The 22,461-nt window shown below is 50.9% G+C and overlaps 1 protein-coding gene across 1 annotated transcript; it reads left to right on the top strand.

Annotated features, from left to right (window-relative positions):
- Positions 1 to 376: 376 nt before the first annotated feature.
- On the top strand, positions 377 to 21,961 carry Scnn1a (sodium channel epithelial 1 subunit alpha). The gene is made up of 12 exons (XM_036182573.1): positions 377 to 819; positions 8,805 to 9,078; positions 10,154 to 10,344; positions 15,136 to 15,239; positions 15,578 to 15,741; positions 16,160 to 16,258; positions 16,456 to 16,573; positions 20,362 to 20,440; positions 20,550 to 20,607; positions 20,788 to 20,843; positions 20,986 to 21,061; positions 21,440 to 21,961. The coding sequence occupies exons 1-12, from the start codon at positions 404 to 406 to the stop codon at positions 21,821 to 21,823; spliced, it is 2,019 nt and encodes a 672-aa protein (XP_036038466.1). The 5' UTR covers positions 377 to 403; the 3' UTR covers positions 21,824 to 21,961.
- Positions 21,962 to 22,461: the final 500 nt, after the last annotated feature.

Here is a 22,461-nt window from a genome sequence, read left to right on the forward strand (position 1 = left end):
AAGAGAAGCAGGAGGCTGCTGGGCCAAGAGGGCGTGAAAGCTGGAGCCGGTCACACCGTCAGGGAGGAAAAGGGCAAGAAGGGGAGGCTGTTAAGTAAGGCACAGTATCTGCTGTGGAGAACCAGGAGGCGCTAGCGGGCAGGTGAAGGTGGCTGGGAAGCTCTGTGGCTACTCCAGAGAAGCTCAGTGCTGCCTGGCTGGCCCCCCAACTCCAGAAGGTCAGCTGGCTCCTGGAAAGCAGGAGGAGGGTGGGAGGACAGGGGGAGAGTGGACTCAGCCTAGGATGCGGGCACGGTCAGGGGCAGCCCCGTTCTGCCTTCATGCTGATGATGCCGGAGCGCACCAGGGCCCCGAGCTCAACCTTGACCTAGACCCTCACCTCTCCAACTCACCTAAGGGCTCCATGAAGGGCGGCAAGTTCAAGGAACAAGACCCTTGTCCTCCTCAGCCCATGCAAAGGCTGGCGAAGGGAGACAAGCGAGAAGAGCAGGGGCTGGGTCCCGAACCCTCAGTGCCCCCGCAGCCCACCGAGGAGGAGGAGGCGCTGATCGAGTTCCACCGCTCCTACCGAGAGCTCTTCCAGTTCTTCTGCAACAACACCACCATCCACGGCGCCATCCGCCTGGTATGCTCCAAGCACAACCGCATGAAGACGGCCTTCTGGGCCGTGCTGTGGCTCTGCACCTTCGGCGTGATGTACTGGCAGTTCGCCTTGCTGTTCCAAGAGTACTTCAGCTACCCTGTCAGCCTCAACATCAACCTCAACTCAGACAAGCTGGTCTTCCCTGCGGTCACTGTCTGCACCCTTAATCCCTACAGGTCAGTCAGTCCTGTGCTGTTTCCCAGGTGTGTGTGTGTGTGTGTGTGTGTGTGTGTGTGTGTGTAGGGGTGGCTCAGTGGTATAGCATGTGCTTAGCATGCTCGAGGCATGCTCGAGGCCCAGAGTTCCACCCTCAGCAAAAGCAAGCAAGCCCCAAAGTAAACAAGTGTGGGGATGGAGCTGTGAGGCCAGTGAGCTGGTTGAGGTCAAGGCCTTGCAGGTGCTGTGGAGGTAGATAAGATCTTTGTACAGAAGGGAAGTTGGCTGTGCTGTGGAAGAGGTAACACGGGGTTGGGGGGGGTGGGGGGGGATGCAGGGTAGGAGAGTGGGGTGGGAGAGTCTCCTTGTCACATGTCCCCAAAGTCCCAGGCTGATGCGTGCAGGTGAGCCAGACGGCTGCCTTAATCACCTGCCCTTGCCACCTGCCCAGGTCGCTGACCCTTGAGGGCTTTGGTGTGTTCTGAGGTTTTGGGTTTCATCAGTGCTCTTGGGCAGTTTGGGTCTGGAAACTGAACTGTTGCTATGGAGAAGAGAGGAGGGCAGGGCTGGGTGTTTGTACACAGCATTTGTCTTCAGTCAGTTAACCAGACACAGTAGTGCTAGGCACCCAGCAGAAGAGGCTGGTTGATAATCCAGCGGCCTTTATCGAGGGCCAGGTGCTTTACTAGGTACTGGATGGAAAGGCTAAAACAGGGTGGGAGAGGTAGGCGTGTAAACAAATACTGTAGCATACCGTGATTAGTACAATAAAAACCGAGCTGGTCTGCCTTCAAGGAGTGTGAGGTCTCTTATGAGTGTTTGAATGAGGGCGAATGTGTGAGTACACGCATCAGGAATGCAGGCAATTATGGAAGGCTGGGGTTGGTCATACACTGCGGGCGGAGGTTCCCTCAGGTAGCCTGTCAGGTCCAAAGATGTGTCATGGATTAACAAAGGTTGGGAAGTCCTGTCCTGGAAAGGAAAACCTGCCCCCCCCCTCAATGAACACAGCAGGAGTCACTAAGCTGAACACAAGAGGCTCCTAGAAGTCCTCTACAGTTGCCTTGTGTCGTTCTCAAAGACGTGGGACATGGGACCAGTGGTATCCTCATTTTACATATAGGAAAACGAGGCCAAGGGAGACAAGTCAACAGTCATCCATTCTAACCGAATCCTGATTCATCCTGTTTGTTTGGTCCCCAAACTCGGCCTTGCTTTATACTCAAGAGATGGGACTTGAGATAAGTGAAGTTTCCAATCACTGGTTTACCTTCATTTCAAGGCCTGGGCTGTTCCCTTCCTTAGCCTCATTTTTCCCAGCAGGCTTTCTTAGCTCTTTTTCACCTTAGGCCAGGCAGGGTGGGGGACATAACAGGCAGAGAGTGCTGGAGGGGAGGGGCCAGGGCCTGGAAGTAGGTTGTAGACACTCAATAAATATTTGTGGTCACAAAGAGGAGGAGATATGGGGAAGGCTGGGGTGAGTGTGTTGAGGCCTGCATGTTTTCTAAGGTTCTACTGGGTGCATGGCCCTGGACAGGCCAGGCTAGAACCCCCGGGAGTGGACACCACACTGCCCCCAGCAGGGAGCAGCTGCCCACACAGGAACTCTCCCTCTTCCTGGAATATGACTGCGGGCTGGGGAGGTGGGGGGGGGGGAGAGGAACACACAGAGGGGAGGGAGGGCAGAGGGAGGAGGGCAGGGGGGAAGGGGGAGGGAGGGCAGGGGGGGCAGGGGGAGGGCTCCCAAACACAGGAGGGAACCGAAGTGCATTTGACTTGGTGTTGGTGGTCGTAAACACTGCTCCTCAACCCTGCAGTCTGGGGAGTGGGCATTTTATGGATTTACTTTGCTGTTTTCTTTCTTTCTTTTTTTTTTAAAGACAGGATCTCAGTGCAGCCCAGGTTGGCCTTGAACTCCTGGGATATTAGGGCACTTGCTACCACATCTGTGTTATTTCCAGTTTTCAGATTAAGATAATTGATGTTCAACAAGATGAAATAATTAGACCCAAAGCTGTATAGCTAATAATGAAGAAAAATAACAGTAAAAATACTGTTAATACATATTTACGTCCCAGATGGTTTTCCAGATGAACTAAATCTGAATGAATATTATAAATGGGCCAGGTGTGGCAGCTTATGCCTTTATCCCCAACACTCTGGAGGCAGAGGCGGCCAGATCTCTGTGAGCTACAGACCAACCTAGTCAACATAGTCCCAGGCCAGCCAGAGCTACATAGTGTTGTTCGCTGTCCCTAAAGACCCAGCCTGAATGTATGTAGTGATTCTAGCTCAGCTGCCCTGTCACCTGCCCAGGTGTCTGACCTTTAAGAAAAGAAATATTATGAAATGATTTCATCCTCACAACAGACTTGGGAAATATGTAGCATTGTTCCATCCGTTTTATAGATGAGGAAACACAGTTATACTCAGACAGACAGGCAAGCGGTGAAACCAGAATGAAAGAAAAAAAATCACTCCCATCTAGAGCTAGTGCCTCTCCGGCTAGCAGTCAAGTCCCAGGTCAAGTGTGACTTCAAAGCCCCTCTCCATGACAGCAAGGCTTCCCAAGGTGGGGCAGCTGGGAGGATCCCAGGAGGAAGAGCAGCCGAAAGAAGGGGACTCCTGGCTAGGAGTGCAGGGGAGGGGAGCCAGGGCCTGAGAGGGAGGCAGAGGCAGCAGATAGGCTGGGGCAGCCTGGTGGCGCTGATCTGAGTGTGAATCATGGCTGTTGGCAGAGGGAGGGACTTGACCTGGGGTGAGAGGAGAATAGGATGGAGGAACCAGTTGCCGAGGAGAGCCTGGAGTGGAGCAGAGTCACACTGGGTGTCCACCTGCTGAGGGACACCCCGGCAGAGGATTTAAGAAGGTGCCCTGGCTGCAGCGCTGTGCTGGTTTTACAATTTCTAGTCACTGGAAAGAGAGTGTTCATCATCTCCGCATCCATGGGCAACAGAGCCACAAACATATGGAACTTAGGGCTGGACCTAAGGAAGAATTTATCCAAGCCTGATGGCACATGCCGGTAATTCTGGCCCTTGGGAAACACAGACAGGAGAATCGGGAGTTCGAGGTTAGCTTTGGGTACAACTTTTTAGTTTGAGGCTGGATAGGTTACGTGTGACCCTGTGCCAACAACCACAGAATACAACCAAGGCAGAGCTTGGAGCTTGGGACAGTTAAGACCATGGACTTTCTCTTGGGCAGATGGCAGGGCTTGGCATGGAGTGGCCCAAGAGAGGGGCATTTCCTCAGAGAGCCACAGAAGGAGGTGGACTCTGAACTGGAAAGCCACCCTTGACCTGCACTCTCTTCTCAGTGTAGATGCCAGCCTTTCCTCAGTGTCTGGCAGGGAGAGCCCCGACTGAGGACCGAGACCCTGGGCTGGCCAGTGGTCAGATCCTTCTCTGTCGGGCACTCTGGTGCCGGGGCCAGAGTTGTTCAGCACAAGAATTTATATAGGCAGAGCTGTGTGTGCATGTGCATGGGTGGGTGCTCATGTGTCCTGGTGCCAGTAAAGGGTCTCTCCTTTTCACCTGGGTTTAACTGGGTTCTGTGCTGGGGGCTGAACTCGGGTTGCTCCGCTTGTCAGCAAGCCATCTCACTGGCTCCTGTGACGCTTCCTGAATAAGAAGGGCAGATGGGAAAATTGAGGCTCCAAGAACCCAAAAGTAAAAAGAAACTAAAAGCCACCAGCTGTTGGGAGGAGTAAGAATGGGAATCTGGGTCTTTAGTACTCATTTGGTACTGTCGTTACAATCAAGAGGTCACATGGTAGGTGAGTGGCAGCCGTTCTCCCGTAATGGCATTTATCTCTGATAACGACTACCCCTGGCAATAAAACGCCAACCGCAGTGCATAGTACCCACTCTACCGAGAGTGATGCTTAGTCATTTTCATATGTTATTAGCCCACTGGGAGGCAGGACCTCTTTGCCACCTATGTGGGGTTCATACTTTAGTGACAAGGCGAACACCTCGTTGTATTGCTGAGGAAAAAGTTTTATGGGGACTGGCTATCCATAAAAGATGGCTTAGGTCGCCAGGGGTCAGATTCTACGTGACCTGAGCCAGCTCATTAAAATGTGGAATTCTACACAGCATCATCCTGACAGCCTAAGGGAGACTGCAGCTGGGGTTTGTGATGGCCAACTCTTCCTAAAGGAATAATGGGTCCTGCTTAGCAGCAACAGAGGTTGCCCTAAGCCCAGCTTGTCTAGAGGCAACAACAGTCCTGTTGTGAGCCAGAGAGCTTTGCATAACCATCTGTCTCAGCATGACATCCACACTCACCACACTGGCCGTCCTTCCTTTCAACAGCTCCTGAGACCCTTTTGTCCTTAGATTGCCATCACTCTATGTGTGATCTCAAAGCTCAGAACCCACTCAAGAGAGAGGAGGGCTACCAGTTGGGCATCTACACGTGAATGTACAGTGATACAAGCTGAGTCTGTGAGTGTGCCCCCTTAGCACTGTTCGGATCTGCTTGGGAAAGTGATCAGAGGAGGTCAAGACTTCCCTGGATGAAGCAGAGAGTTAGGGCTAAGCACACGGGTACACACCGCCAAGGAAGGAGACGGGCTTGTCCCTCATCCTCAGTTTTGCCAAGTATTCCAGAATGCTGGCTGAGAATGCTCTGGAGGGTCCCTGGGTGGGTGTTTTGGAGCCCATCAAATAGATCAGGGATGGAGGAATAGACACAGATGGGAAGAGGTGTGTCAGCCCCAGACCTCTTAGGATTCCTGAATCCTGCCAGACTGTGCTTTACAGAGGAGAGTCAGGGGGGAGGCTAGCTTCAGAGAAAGGAGATGCCGAGTCTGAACACTCGTTAGCCTGGAGTAGTGGAAAAACCAGGGACTGGGGAGTCCAGCAAGCCTGGGTTCGAAGCTTAGCATCAGTATTTCCCTGATGAGTGACCCGAAGGTAGTTGCCTATGGATGGGTTTCGGTGTCCTGAGTTATGGAATGAAGAGAGTAAGGTCTGATGGAAATGGACTGGGAGCAGGGGGTTCACCCACCTCCCACAGGTGGGTTGTCTGACAAACAGGCACTGAGCATGGCCCAGGAAGGAAGTCAAGGCCAGCTGGGCGGACCATCTTGCAAGCATCCCAATGAACGAGTCTTGACTCCTCTGTCTAGCCCTGGTCCCAGGACAAGCACTGAGTGTATACTGTGCCTAATGGTCAGTTCAGCACTGGTGCCAACCAAAGGCTCTGAGTCCTGTCAGACCAATGCTTAGTGACGGGACGTTAGGAAGGTGACACGGGGACACTGTCTGACATCAAAAAAGAAGAGAAGTGTCCTTGAGGAGGGAGCCATCTCTGCATGGAATTCAACACAGGTGCAGGATCAAGGGTTGGGAGACCAGACTGTTGTGGGGTGTGTTCATTGGCACTCAGTCCAGAAGAGGGAGGGAGCTGAATGCCGGGACTGTCACTGACTTTGGCTCAGGGGTGACATGGGCTCAGGTGGAGACAGAGAAGTGACAATACAGTGATGAGGAAAAGGGAGATGAAGGTGGTGACCTGTGTCATAGAAATAATTCCAGCAGAACCGGGAACCTGGATTCTTCCTGTTTGACTTTGAAAAAGTGAAGAGACACTTGCTCAGCTGGATTCCTTACCCAACATTACATAGCTGGGGCACCAGAGTGCCCTTCCAGCAGGGGGCAGTGTGTGTGTGCATGTGAGTACTCTAGTGGTCTTTCTGGGGCAGAATAGAGGATACCAAAGGTTGGAACACATTCTGACTCATGTCCTGGCCATTTTATGTTGGAAAAGGGCATCACAATATGAGCCCAGATCACTGAGTAGTATATGTAATGGATGTGCTGGCTCCTCAGAAGTGATCACAGTAGCTGACATGGCTATTCTTGGAATCATCAATGCCGAATCAGGCTCTCAGAAGGCCTTGGACACACACCTTGGACCTGAGCTCTGTTTTCTCTGAGAAGGGATGAGGGACTGGGAACAAAGAAGAGGATGCCAAGGGTCCAGCCAGCTGGACTTTCAGGGTGAGAACAGCCCAAAGGGGAGGACTGGGAAGCTTTGAACTGGACGGTGGTACATGAGGGCCATGGATAAGATTTTAAATGGCCTTGGGCTGCAGGTGATGCCCAGTGGTGGAGGGTGGATGGAGTGCCCAGCATTTATGAGGCCCTGGATTTGACCCTGGGGACCACAAAACAAAACAAAACGCTATTTGCGTCAGACCCCAAATGCACAATCCCATATCTCTGGCTCATTTCACCAGTGCTGTAAGTTTGTTTTCTTCCTTTCTTTATTTCTTCTTCTTCCTCTTCTTCCTTTTTTCCCCCCATAGTTTCTCTTTGTAGCCCTGCCTGCCCTGGAACTCACTCTGTAGACCAGGCTGGCCTCAAACTCAGAGATCTCTGCCTCCCAAGTGCTGGGATTAAAGGAGTTAATTGCTCTTGAATTTTTCTTGAAGTGATATTTAACATTCAAGATATTGGACATTTCTAGTCAATTACTCTTTTACGTATATTACATATGTTGCTTTTTGGAGACAAGGTCTCACTATGTAGCTCTGGCTGACCCACTATGTACACCAGGTTGGTTGACCTAGAACTCACAGATCTGCCTGCTGCTATCTCCCCAATGCTGGGATTAAAGATGGGTACTGAGAATTGAACCGGGGTCCTCTGCAAGAGCAGCCAGTGCTCTTGGCCTCTTAAGACACTTTCCAGCCCCTTTACAGTACATATTTCCAGGAGTATAAATCCTCCAGCTTTTTCCTTTTCCACAGTTGTTTTGACCACAGCAGGTTCTTTGCAAACAGGCATTGTGACAGGTACCTGCAAGCGCAGCTGCTCATGAGGCTACGGCAGGAAGATTCCAGATTTGAGGCCAGCCTGAGCTTTATAGAGACTCTTTGCATTTTCCATAGAAATCTCAGAATCACCTGCCTGCCACTTACTTTTAACCTGTTTGCTGAATTTGGGGTCTGGATTGTACGGAGTGTAAAAATCAAGTTGGGGGACGTGGTGACAGCTTGGTCTTCAGCAGGGTTTCAGTGTGCTCTTCAGTGTAAGAAATCAGCTTCTCTTTTATCAGACTTACTCCTAAACTTATCAGATTTATTTAAGATGTCATTTTTTAGTATTTATTTTTACGCACAGGCATATGTCTGTGAGCGTATGCCACATGTGTGAGTGTGGCTGGACCAGAAGAGGGAGTCAGATTTTCCTGGAACTGGAGTTACAGGGGTTGTGAGCACTCAAATGTGGGTGCTGAGAACTGAACTCGGGTTCTGGAAGAGCAGGTTCTTAAATGCAGGGCCATCTCCCCAGCCCCGGTGTGGTGTTATTTTCATTCTCTATTTCTTTGTTGCTAGTATTTAGAAATACAATAAATATTTGTGCATTTGTTTTGCCTCTCGCGGCCTGGTTTAATTTACCATCTCTACTTTGTTTCATAGACTGTAATTCTTAGTCCAGCTATGTGGATGTCCATCATGCAGACAGTAATACTGCCAGTACTAACTGAGGAATGTAAGGACTTATATGGAACAGTGTTTGGGTCCTTCCCAAATCTCATTAAAGGGAAGCCTCTGCAGAAGGGAAGGGTGGGTACTACATCTGGTATTTTTTTTTTTACAGCAGTTTAGGGAGATTCTGAAAGTGCATTTGCTGAGAAGTCTTGAAGACAGGGTTGACAGGCACTCCCAAAGGCCACCCCCCCCAAAGGGGATGGGGGCAAGACCAGAGCTGCCAGGCCATGGGAGTGAAGAACCCCCCACCCCCACCCCCAATCCCAGGCAAACAGGTAGCAATAAAGGAAGTCCTGGCCTAGGCTTCCACTGAGAACACATCTGCTTACACCCCTACCCCCAGACAGTTCTGGAGCCACACATCTGCTTACACCCTTATCCCCAGACAGTTCTGGAGCCATTAGAGCGGTCACTGATCCCCTCCGTTTATGGAGAAAACCATGGCTCAACGGCGGCAGGCCACCCCTAGACCGATCTCCTCCCCATTGGCCGTTTCAGATACACTGAAATTAAAGAGGAGCTGGAAGAGCTGGACCGCATCACGGAACAGACGCTCTTTGACCTATACAAATACAACTCCTCCTACACTGTCAAGGCTGGGGCCCACCGCCGCCGCACCCGCAACCTCGGGAGGGCTCTTCCGCACCCCCTGCAGCGCCTGCACGCTCCGCCTCCGCCCTACCCAGCCCGCGCGGCTCGCAGCTCGTCTTCCAGTGTGCGGGACAACAACCCCCAAGTGGACCGGAAGGACTGGACCATCGGCTTCCAACTGGTAAGCCCCGCCCTCGGTCCAGGGCCCGCCCACGCGCTCGCCCCGTCAATGGCCCCGCCCACTCCTTTAGACTGAGGGGCCGAGTAACACAAAGAAGTAAATAAATAAATAGATAAACGCAAAAACAAAACAAAAACAAACAAACAAAACCCAAACAAACCTTAGAGTACCCTGTGCCACTTTGCTGGCAGCTTATGTGGCAGGGGATAAGTGGCGGGAAATAAAATCTGTTGCTGAAAATACACATTTCTGGAGGAGGTGGAGGGAGGGGGAGGGGGCGGTGGTGGTGCACGCCTTTAATCCCAGCACTAGGGAGGCAGAGGCAGGCGGATCTCTGTGAGTTCGAGGCCAGCCTGGTCTATAGAGTGAGATCCAGGACAGGCTCCAAAGCTACACAGAGAAACCCTGTCTTGAAAAACCAAAACAAAAACAAAAGAGAGAGAGAGAGAGAAAGAAAATATACATTTCTGAATTCTAGTCCTTATTGATGGGACTCAGTTGAGACCCTCCTGTGACAGAACGGAGATCTGAGGTTCTTCAAGCCTGTAACAGAGGGCAAGTAAATTAGACACATAGATAGTAAAATCAGATACATACATGCATGTGTGTGTAACCCAGGTCTTTGCCTGTGCTTGGCAAGGGCTCTTCCTCTGAGCTCTATCCCTAGTCCCTAAATGTGTAGACTAAAAGAGGAGATGGGGGAGAGTTAGCTAATGAAGGAGAAAGGGAGGCCCTGAAGAGATGGGCCATACCACCAGCACACTGGAGTTCTAGGCCCATCTCTATTGTGGGAACAAGCCTTTTGATTGCTGTTTTCACACCAGTGGAAGGGGAAGAATTCTTGTATCTCTTCCCACCTGGTTGTGTAAGTAAACTACACCGAGGAGAAACTGCCTACCACTGCCTCAATCCTGTGCTTCCCTGGCCAACTCTCCAAGGGGCTGTGTTTCTCTGCTCTGTTCTACCTACACCCTGTCCCCCACACCTGCTCACCAGCCCTCAGAACACCTCACCTCTCAATCTTTGACCTTGGTGGCTCCCTGATGGGCACTGACATTCTGATCTCTATGCACAGTGCAACCAGAACAAATCAGACTGCTTCTACCAGACGTACTCATCTGGGGTGGACGCAGTGCGGGAGTGGTACCGCTTCCACTACATCAACATCCTGTCCAGACTGCCCGACACCTCACCATCTCTGGAGGAAGAAGCCTTGGGCAGCTTCATCTTCACCTGCCGCTTCAATCAGGCCCCCTGCAACCAGGCGTGAGTAGCCCCACCCACTGGCTCAACTGTTCCTCAAGAGTCTCCTTCCTGAGTCTCCTGGAGGCTCAGGAGATGCTCGTTGTTTAGGCGAGGGAATGCCCAAGTGGGTAATGCAGAAACACTAGCCTGAGGCCCAAGTCTGTCCCTGGCCTGTAGACGGCAGTGTGCTGGGATCCTTGGACTGAGGTCTCAACTGTGGCTCTGTCTCTCCTCGGCCTGGTAACTCTTTTTTTTCTCACACCATCCTTCAGAGCCTTACACACAACCTCTTACTCAAGTGTGAGGACAGTGATGCTAATATCTATTTTAAGAGTAACGCCAAGTGTGTGAGACGGCAGATGTGAGGGTGCTTTATACACTCCGGGGCGTGATGGGGGACAGCCCTCTTGCACCCAGACAAGTTAAGTGACATGCCCAGAGGCCCAGGCTGGTCTAAGGACCCTTCACATCCCACTGCCCTCAGGGATAATTTCTGTTAGGACCCCTGTCATAGTGACCTCTGTAGAGGTCACAGCTGCTATTCAAGCTCTCTGAGAGCTGGTAGCAGGTGGAGGTGAGGGGCTCCCTCTGCAGCCCCTGCCTCCTGCTCTGACTTTGTCCTCTGCCTCTGTCCCTGGGTGTTCAAGGGCTGTCTCCTGCCTGGGGGAGGAAGGTGCTGAAGTAATAGCTCCACTCTGCAGGGGGCCCTCCCTCCCCTGTCACAGAGTGGCAGCAGCGGGGCCAGGTGTCACCTGCTTCTGCTCCCACTTCTCACTCCGTGCTCACATGCTCCCCATCACACAGCTGTGTACCTGTCTGCACTTTTTCTTTGTTTAAGGATGAAAGCTAGCAGCTGGGCAGTGAGGCGGCTAAGCCTGGGCCAGCCACACCTGTCGCCACTGAGCCTCTCTGTCGCCTTCCACCTGGAAGTCTCTGTCCCCATCCTCTCCCTTTGTCCACTCCAAGCTCTTGCCTCCCTTCCCGGCAAGTCCACAGTTCATCTCAGTTTTGGTGTGCAGGTTTCTTCTTCCTCGGCTCAGAGTTTTAGTCTCTCTCACCAGGACTGTTGAAACAACCCTGTAAGCTGTCTAACTTTCGGCTTCCAAGCCCTCACTTCATTCTTCACAGGAAGTCTTTGTCCGTTTCTGTTGCTAGAACAGAATACTACAGACCGGGTAATTTGTGAAGAAAGCAGTTCATTTCTTACAACGCTGGAGGTTGGGAAGCCTGAGAGCCTGGTGCCGGAACCTCCTGAGGGCTCCCGTTACATAACACAGCTGAAAGGGGAAGGGAAAAGGAGCGTGTGAAAGAGAAAGCAGGAAGGGCTGGCCTGAACACACAGTAGCCCTCTCTTACAGTAGCTAACCTCTCTGGAACTCGGTGTTACGTAATGCTATGGATCCATTCGTGAGGATTTGTCCCGTGACCCTATCTCTTCCTATTGATCCCATCTCCAATACATTGGGAAGTAATTTTCTGACACAAGAGTCGAGAGGCACATTTGAAACATGGAGGGAGCTTTACTTTGTTATATTAACTATTATAGTCAGTCCTGTAAAAAAATCCTCCGAAGTAGGGGCTGGAGGGATGACTCCACAATTAAGAATGCTGTCTGCTTTGGCAGAGGACCGGTTCTGTTTCTAGCACCCACATGCAGTGCACAGCTGTCCATAACTCTGGTTCCATGGGATCCGACACCCTCTCCTGGCCTCTGCAGGCACCAGGCATGCATGTGGTACATGGACATACAAGCAGGCAAAGCATTCATATACATACACTCAATGCAATGGAACCCTCTGCAGGCCCTCGGGGCCTTCAGAATCTAGGTGATCTTCCTTAGTGTGGCCTTCTGGGACTTCTCTGTCTCCCTCTCTTTTGGTTTTCTTTTTCCTTCTGTTTTTTGTTCTGAAGATCAAACCCCGAGCCCTCACAACATGCAGGCAAGCACTCTATATCACTGAGCTATATCCTCAAGACACATTTTCCCCCTTATAAGGTGTAGTAAAAGTCTTCCTTTTCATATGTACAGTTTAGTGGTTTTAAAATATATTTAGAGTTGTTTTATATATGTACATATTTGTTATATCTCTAAATAAAATATATTTAGAGATACTATTGCTACTATCTGATTTTAGAACATTTTCCTCACCCATCCCCAAGAAACCCATTTACCCATTAGAAGTTCCCTATTCCATCTCTTTCAAGCCCTGGGAACCACCAATCTGTTTCCTGTTTCCATGGATTGCTCTTTGTGGAGATTTCATACAAGGGAGAGGGATATAGTTCAGGGCTAGATTGACTGACTGCCTAGCATGTACTAGGTTTTGATATCTATCTATCTATCTATCTATGGCATCTTTTGTGACTTGTGGTGTCTTTCACTTAGCCTATGGTTACCATCTATCCTTAGCATGTGTCAGAACTCGTGTATGAGCAAATAATACTGTGTTGTGTATACATATCCCAGCCGTGTGATAGGGGCATGCCTGCTCTTTGGCCTTTATGAGTGACACTGAAGTAAATGTGCCTGAGTAGGGTTTCACACTGATAAGGTTTTAGTTTCCCTTGGATGCACGTAGGAGTGGTGTTTTCGGGTCACACCACTGTTTAACATTTGGAGGCATGGCTGGACTGTGTACAGGGACATACCTCTTTATAGTCCCAGCAGCAATCCTCAGGGATCGAAGTTCTCCACATCTTCCACCTGTTACTGTCCATCTTAAAACAACAACAACAACAAACTGCCTTTAGTTATTTGTATACATGCATGTGTGTGGGCAGAGGATGGTTTTCTGGAGTTGGTTTTCTCAACCTTAGGGCGGCAGCTTGGCAGCAAGCACCTTTCTTTGCCGGCTGAGCCATCTTGCCAGCCCGTTTGTCTTTTTTTACTTTAGGCAACTGAATGAGTCACTGCCACCTTGGTGGGAAGGCAAAAACAGTTCTTACCAGTGTCAATATTTAACTTAGCCCTCAGTGCGCTACCCTAGCTGTTTCTGTGATCTTCATTTGACAGAGGAGGAGATTAAGAAACTTGTTAGAGCCAGACCTGGTGGCACACGCCTTTAATCCCAGGCAGAGGCAGGTGAATCTCCCTGAGATCGAGGCCAGCCTGGTCTGCAGAGTGAGTTCCAGGATGGTCAGGGATACCCAGAGAAACCCTGTCTCAGAAAACTCAAAAAGGAAAGAAAGAAAGTTGTTTGGCCTCCTTTCTAATGTTTCTTAGAGTTAGTTCAAATAGAAGGAGTTGAACTTCTGTGCCTTTTTTTTTTTTTTTTTTTTTTTTTTTTTTTTGACAAGGTCTCACTCTTATTCCAGGCTGATCTGGAATTCACTATGTAGCATGTAGCTCCAGCTAGCCTCATGCTGGCAGAGAGCCTCTGAATCACCCTCCCAAGTGCTGGGATTACAGGAGTGTACTGCCACACCTGCATGGGGCTTTGTTCTTTAAATTTTTTTTTAGTGTGTGTGTGTGCGCGCGCGTGCGCGTGTGTGATTAAGATGATGTCTGTGGGAAACATGGCTCACTCAGGGCCACATGACCAGAGCCACACTTACTTCTGGTCAGTGTCCCCTCTCACTTCTCTACTGGTCACAGACCAGAGCCTCATTTTCCTCTTGTCCTGTTCCCAGATAGCAGGACGTAGAACACAGGGTTCCCCTCTCCTCACACAGCTCACACTACCTGGGGTCTGCTATCGGTCTGTGTTTCTACTGCACCAGCATGGCCTGTGTGATTTTCCTCTTTATTCCCAAGCCTGTTATAGAGCAGCGCTGGACCTGTGAATCTGAGATCTGCAGGTACACAGAGGCCTCTGGAAAACGCGGCTTTCATTTCCTCTGTGTTCTGAATGTCTTCCCCTCTGGGCCATGCTTACTGAGGGTTTTACTCCCTCTAATGCTGTTTTCCTCCATCTCTCCATTTCCCTCATCGATGCATTCAAGAGCTACTTATTAGTGAACTCCTGTGTTGTCTGTGTGCCAGGAACCACGTATCTGACACCACAATAAGACAAAGATGAATGAGGTGTGGTTTCTGTCCTCAAAGATGTCACCAAGAATGGAGAACCAAGATTTAGATGCTGAGAAGTTAGGGGCATCATAGATGTCTTAATATAACATAAGAGGACACAAGGAACCAAGCAGTGAGGTCAGAGCTGGGCTGGCAAGGGGATGCCCGAGTCTGACCCCAGGCTGATCATCCCTGTCTATGTGGCCTTGGGATCCCCACTCAGTGGGAGGGAAGAAGGGCACAACGTGGTGGATTCACATCCTGGATGACATGCAGCGGGCAGAATCAGCAGATCTGATGGGGTATCATGGGTGGAATACAGAGCTTAGGAAACCTTTGTTTTGTTTTTTAGAAAAAGATAAAATAAGTTCTGTAATGCACAAGATCACTTACATATATTTTTAAAGATTTATTTATTTATTACAAATACAGTGTTCTGCCTGCATGCCAGAAGAAGGCACCAGATCTCATTATAGATGGTTGTGAGCCACCATGTGGTTGCTGGGGATTGAACTCAGGACCTCTGGAAGAACAGCCAGTGCTCTTAACCTCTGAGCCATCTCTCCAGCCCAATCTCGTATATATTGCTATCTGTGTGGCCTGTCTTGTGTCATGTAGAATGTGGCTGTTGGCTGGAGTGACAGAGAGCACAGCCTCCCAGTGTTGTGTGGACACAGGGGTGGCAGGAAACAGGTGCTCCCCGAGGCTTGGAGGGAACAATTTCTTTTGGCTTACCTCATAGTCCACTCACCGCCTGGACTCCCCTCTCTGACCCCATTGTCCTTGCTCTCTTACCTACTAAGGAATTATTCTCAGTTCCACCACCCCATGTATGGGAACTGCTATACTTTCAACAACAAGAACAACTCCAATCTCTGGATGTCTTCCATGCCTGGAGTCAACAATGGTGAGCAGCTCCTGTCCTCCTTATACCCTTCCTGCTGACCTGCCTCACCCACGTTTACTCACCTTGTGTATGTTCTAGAGATGCTGGGCACCTTCTGGGCCCTACCTTGATATGCCCCCTCGTTATTCTGGAAGGGTCTGTTCTGTCCTTCCTCCCCCAAAGGTCCCCTATAGCCCATTCTAGGCATGGAAGGAATTCAGTGCTTTAAACCTGGCCCAGAATCCAGCTCTGGGTTACCAAGTCCACCTGAGGAGCTTTGTTCCACCAGAAGATGAAGGACTCTGCAGGGGTGAGGGGGTGGGTCTCCATCCCCAGCTCTTCTCCTGCTGCATCCTCAGGTCTGTCTCTGACACTGCGCACAGAACAGAATGACTTCATCCCCCTGCTGTCCACAGTGACGGGGGCCAGGGTGATGGTGCACGGGCAGGATGAGCCTGCCTTTATGGATGATGGCGGCTTCAACTTGCGACCTGGCGTGGAGACTTCCATCAGCATGAGGAAGGCAAGGATGCTCTGACTGGGAACCCGGGAGGAGAGCCCCTTGGGATGGAGGAAGATGGGAAATGAGAGGTGGACTTGGCAGCTAGGAGGTTGAAGGGAGGTCATGTTAGGAGCTTTCAGGATGCGGAGGTTGTTTTCAGGACTGGAACTGGATAGAGGGGCTAGCCAAGGGGGCCTGGGAAGCAAGGCTTTAAGGAGACCTCCATTGCTAAGAAGGGTTCAGGACACCCTTGGGATTCAGAGGATGCTCTGGACCCATGCACAGGCTTGAAAGTGGTACGAGGAGGATGTTGGGGGTACTGGGACACGTTTTGAGATGGGTTGTGGCAGGGATTGAGGGAAGACTGAAGAGCCAGGGTGAAGCTGGGTCACTCGCTGCGCCCCTCGCCTGTGATCCCTTGATGTGTGTGGGTTCACAGGAAGCCCTGGACAGCCTTGGAGGCAACTACGGTGACTGTACTGAGAATGGCAGTGATGTGCCTGTCAAGAACCTGTACCCATCCAAGTATACCCAGCAGGTACACAGAGCCGCTGCAGACATCCGGGACTGCAGATTGGTCAGCTGGGCGGAGGGATGAAGGAGGGAATGTGTTGGGAGCAGTAGAAAGGACCAGGTGGTCCAGTGGTTAGAAGGGCCCAGCCTTCCTGTACTTGGGGCTCCCAGGGGTGGGGGTGGGCCAGGCCTGAAGCCCCTTGCCTCTTCCTTCCCCTCCAGGTGTGCATTCACTCCTGCTTCCAGGAGAACATGATCAAGAAGTGTGGCTGTGCCTACATCTTCTACCCTAAGCCCAAGGGCGTCGAGTTCTGTGACTACCGAAAGCAGAGCTCATGGGGTGAGCCGGGGAGCCCCTGCACTGTCCACAGCTCACCCCCACTTCCCTAGGTGTCTGGCTCCCAGAGCTCTTGTCTGCGACGGCTCCCTCCTACGCCCTAGTCTCTGGCTCCTGTTTGCTTTTCTGCCCATTGGCTCTGCCTCGGTTTCCCTCTCTCCTTCTCTTCCGGTCTTTGTCTGTTGTGAGTCTGTGAAGGAATTGTCCTTTTTAAAAATAACCTGCCGCAGAAGGAAGGAAGTGTGTGTGCCTAATGAGCTCTCCTGCTGTAGTTTCAGTGTGCCTGCTCATTCTTGGGAGGCTCAGCAGGGCTGGCTGGCTGAGGGTGGGGGTGACGTTAGGTACAGCACCCAACATCTGCCTGGGGCCCAGGAAGAAATTATTAGGAGTCATGTGTTTCTGTCTCATCTCTTTGTGTGTTAGAAACTATGTGCTACATCCTTTCAGCATCTCAGGGATGCAATTTGTGAGCTTAAAAAAAAATTAACCTTCCTTTTTCCTTCCTTTGTGTGTGTGCTTGTGTGTGTGTAGGTGTATGTATGTGTATGTGTTTATGTTTGTGTGTGTGTGTGTGTGTGTGTATGTAGGTGTATGTTTGTGTGTGTATGTAGGTGTATGTGTGTGTGTGTGTGTATGTAGGTGTATGTGTGTGTATGTGTTTGTTTGTGTGTGTGTATGTAGGTGTATATGTGTGTGTGTGTGTTTATGTGTGTGTGTGTGTGTGTGTGTGTGTGTGTATGTAGGTTGTGTGTGTGTGTGTGTGTGTGTGTGCGCGCGCGCGTGCGCGCGCGCGGGCACAGGTGTGCTGCACCACGTGGATCACAGGTTCACCTCTGATCTTCAGGTTCAGGAGCTTTACCCACTAAGCCATCTCTCCCCCAGGGATGTAATTTGTAAATCAAATGCACATTCGTTTGCTAGAGAATGTTTTTACCCGGAGCAGGGCACCGCCAAACAAGTTGGAGAGCCCTGGCATGTCCTGCTTATCCGGCCATTGTCTTGGACACACCCTTTTCCTTTCCACTGTGGCAGAGCTATCCTAGAATGCCGGGAGAAGGATGCCCTAACAGGAAACTATGGGATGGCAGAATCCCTCTGAGCTGCATGCTCTCATCTGCAGGGGGACCCCTCCGATCCCTCCTCCCAGAGATGTACATGCCCACCTCTCTAGCAGTGTGAGAAAGGGAGGAAGTGGGCGGGGCCATTGCTGGAGAGGACAAGACACCAGACACCAGGGACACAGAGAAAGCTCTGTGGAATTGTTTCACCTCTGTCCTAGTCCCACCTGTGTGTGGTATCTGCCTCCTTTCTTGCCTGGGACCCCCTTCTGACAGGACTTTTCCTAGTCACTTCTCTGGTCAGGGTAGCTTCCTGCCCCCTGCCTCTTACCCCCTGCCTCCTGCCCCTGCCCCCTGCCCCTGCCCTGCCCCCTGCCCCTGCCCCCGCCTCCTGCCCTCTGCCCTGCCCCCTGCCCCTGCCTCCTGCCTCCTGCCCCTGCCCCCTGCCTTGCCCCTACCCCTTGCCCCTGCCTCCTGCCCCCTGCCCCTGCCCACTGCCCTTGTCCCCTGCCTCCTGCCCCTTGCCCCTGCTTCCTGCCCCTTGCCCCTGCCTCTTGCCTCCTGTCCCTGCCTCTGCCCCCTGCCACTGCCCCCTGCCTTGGAGGATCACTGATAGAACTGAAGGGAACTCAGAGGCCACTTGGTATCACCTTCTTTTTCAGACAGGTAGACAGAAGCCTGGAGGGCATACATCCCCACTATGAACAGGGCAGTAGGTGCCGGCTTGGTGGGCCCTCCTCTGTTCCTCTCCCTGCTTTCCAACACTTTCTAAGTTCTTTGTTTTATTTTTGTTAAGACAGGGTTTCTATGAAGCCCTGGCTATCTTGGACCTCACTATGTAGACCAGGCTGGCCTTGAACTCACAGAGATCCACTAGCCTCTTAAGTGCTGGATTAAAGGTGTAGTGATATATTGTGTACCCTAATAAACTTGCCTGGGGATTGGAGGACAGAGCCCAGCCACTAAATTAGACACAGAGGTCAGGCAGTTTTAATCCTATCACTCGGGAGGCAGAGAACTGTCTGCATCTCTGTGAGTTTAAGTCCATACTGGGCTACGTAAGAGAAACAGAACCAGGCAGTGGAGACACACACCTTTAATCCCAGGAAGTTAGATGGCAGGACACAGAAAGGTATATAAGGCCTGAGGAAACAGGAACTCAGTCTCTTGAGGCTGAGGATTTTGTAGAGGTGAGCTAGTGGCTGGCTGTTCTGCATCTCTGATCTTTCAGCTTTCACCCTAATATCTGGCTCTGTTTTTTTTTTTTATTTTTTATTATAAGACCTTTTAAGATTTGTGTTACATAAAGGTGTGCACCGCCACCACTGCTGCCACGACCACCAGCCTAAGTTCTTTTTTTGTATTTATTTATTTACCGAGACAGGGTCTTGATACATAGGTCTGGCTGTCTTAGAACTCACTATGTTGGTCAGGCTGGTCTCGAGTTCACAGAGTTCCACCTGCCTCTGCCTTCCAATGTTGGGATTAGAAAGTGTGTTCCATCACCGTCTGGCTCAATAATTCTTTTAAGATTTAAAAAAATACATTTTTTTAAAGTTTCCTTAGAGCTCCTCAATGCCATTGGCGGGACCCTAGACCCCTCTCTTCTCTTTTCCATCTTGTTTTACTGAGGTGATTTGCATCTTACAGAGTCACTCACTATATAGTTTTAGTTAAATATGGTTATAATTTTTGATGTTGGGCTTTTATTCTGGTCTCATGATCACCCTCAATTTGAGAATTTTTGAAATCACTCCCAGAGAAACTATGAAACCCCAAGTTTCCTACCCCCATACTGCCAGCTACTGGGAAACCACCAGCCCCTGTGTTAGACATTTTGTGTAGATGGAGTCATGAACATATGGCCTTTGCCACTGGCTTCTTTCACTTAACAGTGTTTCCAGGGTCCATCCATGTTATAACATGCATCAACACTTTCTTCCTTGTGTCTTTTGTTTGTGGAGACAGAATCTCATACTGCAGCCCAGGCTGGCTTCAGCTTTATAGCAGTCCTCCTGCCTGAGGGTTATGAGTGCTGGAATTACCATCGTATACCACCGTTCCTAGCTCGTTGTACATTTTGTTTATTCACTTAACTGGCTGATGGATATTTCGGTTGTTTCTAATTTGGGGTTTTGTGACTAATGCTGCTGTGAACATTTGTGTACATGTCCTCATGTGGATTTATGTTTTCAGTTTTCTCCTCATGAACCTAGGAGAATAGCTGGGTTCATGGTAATTGTTTAGCCTTTCTGAGGGACTGCCATACTTTTGGAGATGGCTGCACCGTCTCACATTCCCAGCAGGAGCAAATGATGGTCTCAGCAGTCCTTGTTGGTGGTTTTTGCTTTTTAAGCCACCATGTGGTTGCTGGGAATTGAACTCAGGACCTCTGGAAGAGCTGCCAATGCTCTTAACCTCTGAGCCACATCTCTAGCCCCCAACAGTTTTCCTAGTGATTATAAAATTGTATCTCACTGTGGTTTAACCCCTTTATTATGCAATCATTGTTCCCATTTCCTCTTTTAATTTTTTGTGCCTTTTGAACACATGTTTACATGGCTATTCCCTGTCCCCAGCTTACTTAATTTCTTAAACCGTTTTGTTGTGGTTGCCAATCTTGAGGTGCCATTGAATGCTCTTGTAAAGTGGGTGCCCAGGCAGTGTGGAAGGCTCTGTGTGTGGAAAAGGGGAAGATGCCCTCAGAAAACAGGCCCTTCTCTGCACCCACAGGCTACTGCTACTATAAGCTGCAGGGTGCCTTCTCCCTGGACAGCCTGGGCTGTTTCTCCAAGTGTCGGAAGCCATGCAGGTAAGAGTCCTTCCCCAGGTGTGGGCTGGGCAGCAGCTGCTTGGCTGGGTGGGATGGAGGTAGCTAATAGAACCCTACTCCATCACTGAGCACTTTTATCTGTCTGCAGTGTGACCAACTACAAGCTCTCTGCTGGCTACTCACGATGGCCATCTGTGAAGTCCCAGGTAAAGGAGGAGAGGAGGGATGGATGTGCATGTGAACACAGTTGCACACATGTGCAAGTGTGCATAACACAGTGGTCCTCTGAGTATTGTACATGTTGATATATGTGACTGACACCATCCATCCTGTCAACCTGAGGAATACAGGGGTCACCTTGTTCCCCCCACCCCATTTTTCCCCAGGATTGGATCTTTGAGATGCTGTCCTTGCAGAACAATTACACAATCAACAACAAAAGGTCAGGCCTGCTCCTGAGCTCCTGGGCAGGATCCTTTGGGAGGAAAGGAGGTCTGGGAAGAGGTTCTGATGGGGGTATTGGGAAGAGGGTCTTTGGAGTTCACCCTCCAACATTTCTTCCTACTCTCTCCCCGTCCCCACAGAAATGGAGTTGCTAAACTCAACATCTTCTTCAAGGAGCTGAACTATAAAACTAATTCGGAGTCTCCCTCTGTCACGGTAGGGCCTGTCCTAGTCAGGGAGCCTGTGGTCTCCTGGGGCCTTGGCAGGGTGACTGTGAGGGAGGATGAGGGCTCACATTTGGGGGCCAGAAGGCTTGTGCCCCAGAGGTAGAAGATAAGGAAAAAGAAGTGGAGTCCAGGATAAACTGAGAGCATTGAGGAGGGAGGTGAGTGTGTGTGTGTGTGTGTGTGTGTGTGTGTGTGTGTGTGTGTGACAGACAGCAGGGAGAGGCCCTTGAGATGCACCCCAGTTTTTGCTGGTCTCATGACCATTTTTCTGTGGGGGATGATGAGTCGAAGCTGCCCCTGCATGGTGGGCCCCAGCTGCAAAGGGAGCTGGCTTGGTAAGCGGGTGGGTGCTTCATTCTCTCCACAGATGGTCAGCCTCCTGTCCAACCTGGGCAGCCAGTGGAGCCTGTGGTTCGGTTCGTCGGTGCTGTCTGTGGTGGAAATGGCGGAGCTCATCTTTGACCTTCTGGTCATCACAGTCCTCATGCTGTTGCACAGGTTCCGAAGCCGGTATTGGTCACCAGGACGAGGGGCCAGGGGTTCGAGGGAAGTGGCCTCCACTCCAGCTTCCTCCTTCCCCTCCCGCTTCTGTCCCCACCCTACATCCCCACCACCTTCTTTGCCCCAGCAGGGCACAACCCCTTCCCTGGTCCCGGCCCCTCCGCCTGCCTATGCCACCCTAGGCCCCTGTGCCCATCCGCTGGACTCCACAGTGCCTGGCCCTTCTGCCTGTGCTCTGGGGGGGCACTGAGAGTGGAGAGTGCCCCCTCACCCATCTTCAGCAGCACCTTCCACAGCTGCCCAGCTGTCTTTGGTGTGCCCGAGGGAGTAGACTAAATAAGGGGCCCAGGAAATGGTCCAGAGAACAGTGGCTGATGAGCTGCTCGGAGCCGCCCCATTCCTGCTTCTGAACACGGCTTTCCACACAAGCTCAGACAAGTCTCCTTTTCCCTTGGATCAGCCAAGCCAGACTTGGAGCTTTGACAAAGAACTTTCCTGGGGAAACGACCAATGGACAAATATAAACAGGGTGCAGGGAAGCAGCCACAGGTTTCCCACCCCATGACCAGAGATTGGCCTGGCCACATTGCCTTCAGAGACACAGATGTCTGCGCCCCTTCTTGAACTTGGGTGGGGAACCCCACCCAAAAGCCCCCTTTGTTAGTTCTTTGGCAGTTCCCATTCCCTGACTCCCCAGGGTGGGGGCTCGGGTAAGATGAGTATGGCAAAGGTCTGGCCACTCTCCTTCATTTCCAAGGCTCTCCTCTCATTTGATACACTGTAGCTCCGTGCCTCGGCGCTGTGCCCTTCCTGCTTGTCTTCGCTGTTTTCTCAGCCTAGAAGCTTCCTCTACCATCTCCTAGAGAGCTTCTGTGCGCCCCCAGGACC

The sequence above is a fragment of the Onychomys torridus genome, chromosome 3 (genome assembly GCF_903995425.1).
Source record: "Onychomys torridus chromosome 3, mOncTor1.1, whole genome shotgun sequence".
NCBI classification, from domain to species: domain Eukaryota; kingdom Metazoa; phylum Chordata; class Mammalia; order Rodentia; family Cricetidae; genus Onychomys; species Onychomys torridus.

Coding starts and splice junctions, on each gene's coding strand:
- Scnn1a (XM_036182573.1), top strand. CDS start 404: ATGAAGGGCGGCAAGTTCAAGGAACAAGACCCTTGTCCTCCTCAGCCC. Junction 820..8,804: donor TGCACCCTTAATCCCTACAG/GTCAGTCAGTCC, acceptor TGGCCGTTTCAG/ATACACTGAAATTAAAGAGG. Junction 15,240..15,577: donor CATGCCTGGAGTCAACAATG/GTGAGCAGCTCC, acceptor CTGCATCCTCAG/GTCTGTCTCTGACACTGCGC.